The sequence below is a fragment of the Aquarana catesbeiana genome, linkage group LG02, assembly GCF_042186555.1.
Source record: "Aquarana catesbeiana isolate 2022-GZ linkage group LG02, ASM4218655v1, whole genome shotgun sequence".
NCBI classification, from domain to species: domain Eukaryota; kingdom Metazoa; phylum Chordata; class Amphibia; order Anura; family Ranidae; genus Aquarana; species Aquarana catesbeiana.
The window spans coordinates 798,299,739-798,308,588 of record NC_133325.1 but is presented as its reverse complement, the minus strand read 5'-3'; the positions used below and the strand labels follow the sequence as shown (position 1 = coordinate 798,308,588).

The following is an 8,850-nucleotide window of genomic DNA, read 5'->3' as shown; positions in this document are numbered from 1 at the left end:
TGAAGCAGGGAATGAAATCCATTACTTTCCCTTAGTAAAAGCACCTCACACAGTGTACACAAACACTGGCTAGGCACTCATTTAACCCTTTGATTGCTCTGGATGTTTAACCCCTTCCCAGCCAATGTCATTAGTACAGTGACAGTGCATATTTTTAGCACTGATCACTGTATTAGCATCACTAGTTCCCACAAAGTGTCAGTTAGGTGTCCGACTGTCCACCGCAATATTGCAGCCCCGCTATAAGTCGTTGATCGCCACCATTACTAGTAAAAAAAATAACTAAATACATACATTTATTGGGATTTTTTTAGCAAAATATCTATATTGGGCTAAATTGATGAAGGAATTTGATTTTTTTTTCTTTTTTTTTTTTATTGGATGTGTAGCAGAAAGTAAAAAATATTGTTTTTTTTTTTTTTCAAAATTGTCGGTCTTTTTTTGTTTATAGCACAAAAAAATAAAAACCGCAGAGGTGATCAAATATCACCAAAAAAAAAAAAAAAAAAAAACTCTATTTGTGGGGAAAAAAATGACATCAATTTTATTTATGTACAGCGTTGCATGACCGCGCAATCGTGATTGCAAAGTAATGCAGTTCCATATCCCCCCAAAAAAATGGCCCGGTCATGAAGGGGGGTAAATCATCCAGAGGTCAAGTGGTTAAAAAACATTCATTTATGCCCAATCCACACAGAATGACTATGCAAGCAGATTCACTGGACGAATGGCTACTTTATTTATAAATAGCCCCTTAATTGAAATGACTTTTTATCCTATATAGAGCAGTATTTTTATTTTTTTTTATTTTTTATTCTGAAAACCCTTTTTATTGAAAAAAAAAAGCAAAAACAAAAGTCAAACAATTTTTATTTTTTTTTCAACAGTTATTTCCACCTCTCGATAAATTAGAAACAAAATTTCAAACGAATTCATCCTTTTGGAAAAACACACATTGCCTCAGTGAAGCACTTTTAACCGCAAAATTGATTATTTTCTCATTGATTATTTTCTCATTGATTATCACTCCAATAGACTGAAGGTAAGGTTACCATTTGTCTGGCACCTTACAGTAAATGTTCCAGTGCGCTCGCCCCAACCCAACAGACACGCTGCACAAGCCAAGCGTCGATCCAAAATGGCGCTGCTAGAGTGATTCCATGAATATGCGCATGCAAGCTGCTCCTGGTGCTCCATCCACCCTCATTGTGTGCAATGTGACTGGGAGGTGGAGCGTGCACGCTGCAATGTTTAATCTAGGGTGCCCGCCTCCTGGGGACGATCCCAGGCCTCAGCAGCTGGGGATGACCAGAATCAGAAGGGGGGGAGTCAGATGCCAAATGTGGGGGACACCAGGGGAATCTGTGAGTTACATGTTTAATTCTGACCCCTGAACTCTGCGCATTACCTAATCTGGACTCCTGAACTCTGGGTGTTACTTAATCCTGACCCTTGGTCTCTGGGCATTATTTAATCCTGACCCCAGGACTCTGGGCATTATTTAATCCTGACCCCAGGACTCTGGGCATTATTTAATCCTGACCCCAGAACTCTGGGCATTACCTAATCTTGACCCTTGGACTCTGGGTATTACTTAATCCTGACCCTTGGTCCCTGGGCATTATTTAATCCTGACCCCCGAACTCTGGGCATTACCTAATCTTGACCCTTGGTCTCTGGGCATTACCTAATCCTGACCCTTGGACTCTGGGTATTACTTAATCCTGACCCCTGAACTCTGCGTTACTTAACCGCTTGCCGACCAGCGCACAACTATATACGTCGGCACAATGGCACAGCTGCACAAATGGGCATACAGGTATGTCCCCTTTAAGAAGCGGCATTGTGGGTGCGTGCGTGCCGCCGGCGGGGGGCGCGCGCCCGCTGAGTGCTCCGTGACCGCGGGACCCGTGGACTCAATGTAAATGAGACCCCGGTCGTTTATTCAATCAATTGACTTAACATCAGGTGACGCTGACGGAGCCTTGGGGCGCGCATGCGCACTGGCGCCGTGGCCTCATCCGTTCTAGGCTAGTGCGGAAGTGGAGTCCCGGCGCGTCTGCGCACAAATATTAAGTGCGCTTTAGGCTATTGCAGATACGGGCCTGGGTGATTCCAAAGTGAGGCTTTTGTTTTTATTATTTAAGGGAGGTGATGCGATGAGCAGCTCGTGCCCCTGGAAGACGCAAACTTATTGCGAAACGCAGCGTAGGGCTGAGCGGCTTCATCGCGCCACCTCCCATTGTTGCTGTATACCCAGCTGGACGGGCTACCTGTGGTCATCCGGCCAGTGCCACAGGCTGTTCCTTTATTGATGACGATTTCTTTTTTACATGTGAGTGTTTATGTTTTTTCTAAATTTAATAAACCACCTTTGATTTTACACTATGGGAGCCCTCCCTTTTTCTTTTTCCATGATGACTACACAATGCTGAGAACTTAGTCTCCTTGGGGATCCATCCAATTCCATCTTCCGGTCTCCATCCTCAAATGTAGGAGCTCCAGACCAGCAGGATCTCAATGCCCATTTAGACCCTCTGTAATGGGGGGTCATGGGGTTCCGGTAAGCGGCCAGGCTCCCCCTTTTTTTGGTGGTGGATCCACACATTTATGATCCTATATATTTTGAATCACCTGGGACTGTTTATCACCTTTTTGGGTTTCTCCCATATGGACTTTATGATTCACTCCCTGGTTTATATCCATTATCCATGGACTTAATTTGAAGTTAGATTGCACTGTTTTATTGCACTGCTTTATAAGGGGATTTACGCATTCCCTTTATAATTTTTCACAGAGTGCGTGGTACAGTTTGGTATATTATTTAATGTATTTGATTCATTTATATATTGTATTTCTTTTGGTGTGACACTTCTCAGCCACACATCCACCAGTTTGTCAAGCGGGAGTCCATAATTTTTTCTTTTACTTAATCTTGACCCTTGGTCTCTGGGCATTACTTAATCCGAACCCCTGAACACTGGGCGTTACTTAATGCTGACCTCTGGACTCTGGGCATTACTTATTACTGATCCCTAAACTCTATGCATTACTGAATCCTGACTCCTGAGTGTTATTTTATTCTGACCCCTGAACTTTTGGTGTTTCTTAGTCCTGACCTCTAAACTCTATGCACTACTGAATGCAGTCCCCTGAACTCTGCATGTTATTTAATACTGGCCTGTGAGCTGTGTGCGTCACTTAATCCTGACCCCTGAAGTCTTTGTGTTACTTAATCCTGACCCCTGAAGTCTTTGTGTTACTTAATCCTGACCCCTGAAGTCTTTGTGTTACTTAATCCTGACCCCTGAAGTCTTTGTGTTACCTAATCCTGACCCCTGAAGTCTTTGTTTTACTTCATCCTGACACCTGAACTCTGGGAGTTACTTAATTCTGACCTTTGAACTCTGGGAGTTACTTAATTCTGACCTTTGAAATCTGGGTGTTACTTAATCCCGACTCCCAACTGTTTCAGGACATGTGAAATTGTAGGTGCGGCTACAAATGGGATTGCGGTTTTGTAGGCGTGGTCAGTAGGGTGTCTCCGGAAAATCTGGTAACCTTAACCTAAGGAATCACAGGACAGTGCAAGCACGCTACTGCTACATCAAACAAAGGTTGGTTGTAGGTCTTCTTTAAAATTTACAACAAGCTGAGAACCTGTGAGATGGGTTGGCCAACATTTTAAGTAATCTGTAGACTCTGTTTCTGTGTCGCTGGTCTCACACATATGTGGAAAGCATATATCGCAGTACGGCCGGTGACAGAGACAAAAGGTCTCTTCAGAGCTACTGGAGTCTGACTCGGAGAAAGGAGACTCCGATCGAAACCTCAGTGGCCCATATGTGTCCTGTCCCGCATGAATCCAGTTTACAATATGACTAGGCTGCCTTGGAAAGTTTGTTGGGTCTGATAATGTGGATATCCATAGACCACCATTTTCGTGGACCCTCGTTCCTTCCATTTGAACACCTAGTTCCATAATATTGGCTGGAGAAGAGGGTAGATGCTGTGAAAGGTCATCAATAGTTTCATCCAGCCTCATCTCACCCAGGTTATTTAGAGTGTCCTCCATGTGTGTGCTTGCACCTTCACATCTGTCTCTAGCACCCTGGTTAATGAACCATTGGTCTGCTTGGGGCCTTTCCTTGTAGGCCTGTGAGGAAGGTCCAGCATTCCTACGACTGTAAGCAAGCCCCCTTCTTCTTCGGGGCATGGATGGGGAAAAGTTGAGGCTAACATTCCGGAATACTTCCGTAGAATGCCCTGTTGGCTCCCTGTGGACGCTGTAGCTTGCACGCCGCTGCCTTCCAGGAGACATCTGGCAACCTTTCGACAAAGTTTCAACACTGAGTTCCCTGAGAATCTCCTGCAGCTTCTCGGTGCTCACATAGTTCATCTTCCTTGATAACCGTTCCCAAGCCTCGCACGTGCCTTCTGCACCTTTGTCGGCGCACTCGCTCTGAGGTTTTGAGGTGCTCTCCACGAAGCATGTGGGCATTCCAGTCTCTGGTTGTGGAATGGAGCATTCAGTGGGCTGGAGGTCATTGCCTTGTGATTCCTGGGGCTCTTCTGTAAGTGGCTGGGGGTTTTCATCATTTGACTCTAAAGCACCTTCTTCATAGAGACTCTGGTCCAGACTTGTGTCATTGTTCGTCAATTTGTTACTAGGTTCCTGTCTTTCTGGTTCATTGGTGGCCTCGCTGACAGGAGCTTCTTGCTGCTGAATGGTCATTGTAGATGTGGACAGCATGGACACATCTGTGATCTCTACAATGCATTCAGATTTTAGGAGTTGCATTAACTTTTCCTTTGCATTTGTAACTTGCTCCTGTAGACTGTCGATCGCTGCATTTTTCTGTGGAGCAATAAGAAAATGAATTAGCAGCTTTCAACACAGAGATCTGGTGTGGCTAGATCTTGGCACTTGTGAGGTAAGAGCAGGTTTATTGGGGATACATTAAAGTTAGATTAAAAGTATAAGTTATTATTATTATTATTACCAGAGGCGGCTGGTCCATAAGGGCCGCAAGGGCGCCGCCCCCCTATTCTCCATGCGCCGGCCCCTAATCTCCATGTGGGCAGCTGGACGCATGGATTTCTATGAGGTTTTTTTTTTAAGCAGACGATTAGAGCCTCAGGCTCTAATTGGCTTCAAAAAGGTTGGGCTCGGGGCGCAGTGCTACCACCCACTTGTGACATTAGCGAATGTTGATTCGCTATTGTCTTCCTGCTTCTCCTCTTAGCCAATCAGGACAGGAAGTGGGTCCTAAGGCCGGACTGGCTGGGAGGAGAAGCGCCCGTTTGTGCCCCCCCCCCCCCCCCAAATAAAATTGAGCCACCACTGTCTTCCTGCTTCTCCTCCTGGCCAATCAGGACAGGAAGTGGGTCCTAAGGCCGGATTGGCCGGGAGGTGAAGCAACCGTTTGCCGCCCCCCCCCCCCCCAAATAAAATTGAGCCGCCATTGATTATTACACAGGATTTAAATCATGCCAACCGTTTGCGCTTGAGGGCAGACAATACAGTTCAATACAATTCAATACAGGAGGAATCAGAGGGCCCCAATCTTACAATCTAAAAGGGAGGGTCAAGTGATACAAAAGGTAATAACTATGGGGGGTGGGCTGATGGAGAATGTGGAAGTACAGTTGTTAGGTTGGAGGTGGGAGAGGCTTCCTTGAAGAGAAGAATTTTCAGGGATTGTCTAAAAGCAGAGTAGAAGATAGTCGGACAGATTGGGGTAGGGAGTTCCAATGGATGTGAGATGCTCGGGAAAAGTCCTGGAGGCGAGCATGGGAGAAGGTGACAAGGGAGCTAGAGAGCAGGAGGTCTCCTGCCGCCGGAACTCCGACGAAATTCCATTCAAGCGGTCTTGCCCACACATTGTCAACCCAAAGTCCGACCAAAGTCCGACCGTCCAGAACGCGGTGACGTACAACACTTACGACGGGACTAGAAAAAGGAAGTTCAATAGCCAGTAGCCAATAGCTTCCATCTCGTACTTGCTTCAGAGCATGCGTCTTTTTTGGTCCGTCGGAACAGCATACAGACGAGCGTTTTTCCCGATAGGAATTGGTTCCGTTGGATATATTTAGAACATGTTCCATTTCTAGGTCCATCAGAGTTTTTCGAAAAAAGTCCGATGAGGCCTACACACGATCGGAATAGACGATGAAAAGCTTCCGTGTGACTTTTTCTGTCGGACATTCCGTTCGTGTGTACGCGGCTTTAGAGAGATTTCCCCTTGCTTCCTGTCGCAGTGACAACAGTTTCACCAGACAGGAAATGAGAGGACGTCTCCAACAGGGGCACAGACAGAAATAAAACATCTGACAGGAGTTCTAGCTTCCCTTCATCACCCAATGGACAGGTAATTATTTAGCCTATTCTTTTAAGGGGTGGCGGCCATTAGGTAATTTTTAAGATAGTGTTGAGGTTGCTTACAGTGTCCAGAGCCACTTGAGAATTTTTTTTTTACTAAAAACGTCACCAAAGATTTTAGGAAGCATCTCTTACGTCCTGCACCTCTCACTTTGTTGCCACTCAGCCGCAATGAGCAGCCGTCAAAGGGACAGCCAGTCATTGCTTTATATTACACGGAAGGAGCGGCCGCGTTACCTGTATAACATGACGCTTCTCCGCCTTTTGGCTAAGATCAAGTGCAGTATCTGTTCTTATCAGTGGTCTAGTGGAGGCGCTGTGCTACTATCCTGACCTGACGGGGGGGTTGGGGTGGTGGCTATGCAAATCCGCTGGTGTGATGGGGACCTGGAAGGTTAGTATCGGTAGGAACCGAAAACGGAGCGCCTGAACGTAATTGGCGGCCGGGAGTAGGTTCTCCCAGAGAAAGCCGGAAGGGTTCATTACCTCCTGGTTTGAGCGGTCTACCTTGTCTGGCCAAGGGCTGGGAAGGCAGATGATCCGCGGTGTCTGTGCCCCCTGGGAGTGGTCACCCTAGGGGAGCTCTTGGTAACACTAGAGTGTGGGACCCCACGATGTGAAGAGAACTCACGGTCACCAAAGCTTTTTCTGCACTGTGCCTTTCAGGACCTGGCCTTTTGGCTAAAGTCAGTAGAGTTGCCAACTCATCCCTTTAAAACCAAACACATATGAATTACACGGGTTCTGTGGCTGAATAAGGTGGTAATTAAACTCACTTGGTGCCTTATCTGCATTAAATTAGCCTCAGAACCCGTGTAATTCAGATGTGTTCGGGTTTAAAGGGATGAGTTGGCAACCCTAAAAGTCCGGGGGGCAAATTTTTGTCTTCCAGGCCTCAGGGCCTAGGCCAATGCACAATTCGGCACGGCCACTTTTTTTTATTTTTTATTTATTTTCTCCTCACTGTTTGTCACTTTCAACTTTTGTGCGTGTTTTTCTCACGGGTGAAGGTTGTGAGTCCTCTGGCTTACCCTGACATCTAGGGGGGGAGAATTTGTGGCCTTCTGGTTCCTTTCTAGCCTGCCTCTGGGGGGGGTCCCTCTTTGGGAGCGTGCCCCTGTCTTAGTATTCGGGGATGGCTTTGGCTGTCCTAGAAGAACGGTGGTCTGCCAGGCCTCCTGGCTAGGCAGTCCATGTTAAACCGATGTCACCGTCATGTGCCCCGGGGGGGGGGGGGGGGTCAGGGTACGAGTCCCACCCCTTTTGGGGGGGGGGGGGGTGGACAAAAAACATGCGCTTAAGTGCACCTTTTTGTGTGTGTGTTCACACCTAGGTTTTTTGTAAACTTACGGGTTTTTTTTTCCTTATAGGATTTTTGCACCACGGCGGATCTTTAAAAATTAAAAAAAAAGAACATGTATAACACGACACTCGCAGATAGTCTGTGTCAATGAATAAATACAATGTAACAATGGGCTGGTTTTCATTGTATTTACTTTTTCATTCATATGTAGATCTAAGGTGTGAGCTTTAAGATAAATCCCTTAAAAAAAAATCTTACAAGTTATTTATTTTTATTTTTTTAATAAAATTTTTTCTACTCATGGCCTTTCTTCCCTTCTCAGCTACCTTCCCCTCCCATTATTATTATTATTATTAATAATAATAATAATAATAATAATAATTTTCAAAAAATGTTTCTCCCGTTCCCCTCCTCTCGTGCTGCTCCTGGTTATACTCTTTCTGCTGATCTGTTATTATAAGATTCAGAGGTGCTTTATTATAGGAATTATCGGTGTTACTATCACGCCCCTTCATCCATAGCTCTAGGCTTTGCTCTCTTCTCCTACTTTTCAGATCCATGTTTCTGTACCTTGTATGATCCCAACATTATTATGGAATTGGGGGGGCTGTTTTCCTACTTCATATGTATGTGGACTGCTTGTTCTTGATACTTGTATTCTTAATATGCATTACCCACATATAAGTTCATGGATATGGTCAGGTCCCCTCTGACCTGTTTGTATTTTACTGACATGTTATGGCATGTGCCGGTATGTCTTGTGACTGCAAAATCAATAAAAAAGATTAAAAAAAAAAAAAAAAAATCTTATTTAACCATTTGTTACCCTTAGCTAACCTAATGAACCCCTTCCTCTTCGCTATTATTTTTACCGTTAATAATTATTTACTAAATACGTTTATAAATAAATTTTTAATTTAGAATCTTTAATAAATAAAATTAATAATTAATTAATAACTAATTACAGGTAATTATCTTACCAATAATAATAATAATAATAATAATAATAATAATGTATATTTTTTTTTAATTCTTTTTTCAGTGTCAAATTTTTTTCATTTTATTACATCTTTTCTGTCTAAAGCCTAGTACCCTCCCCTCCCCCCACACCCTACTTTTTAATAATAATACTACTAATGTAATCTAAAGTTATAACCAATTAAAC

The 8,850-nt window shown here is 44.4% G+C and overlaps 1 protein-coding gene across 1 annotated transcript in view; it reads right to left on the bottom strand.

The window, feature by feature from the left end:
- Positions 1–626: 626 nt before the first annotated feature.
- GPR156 (G protein-coupled receptor 156) overlaps positions 627–8,850 on the bottom strand; it is a 34,472-nt gene continuing 26,248 nt past the window's right edge. Inside the window, exon 9 of the mRNA XM_073618096.1 lies at positions 627–4,858. Within this exon, the coding sequence (XP_073474197.1) occupies positions 3,608–4,858 (1,251 nt within the window). The 3' untranslated portion in view covers positions 627–3,607. The remainder of the gene's footprint in view (positions 4,859–8,850) is intronic.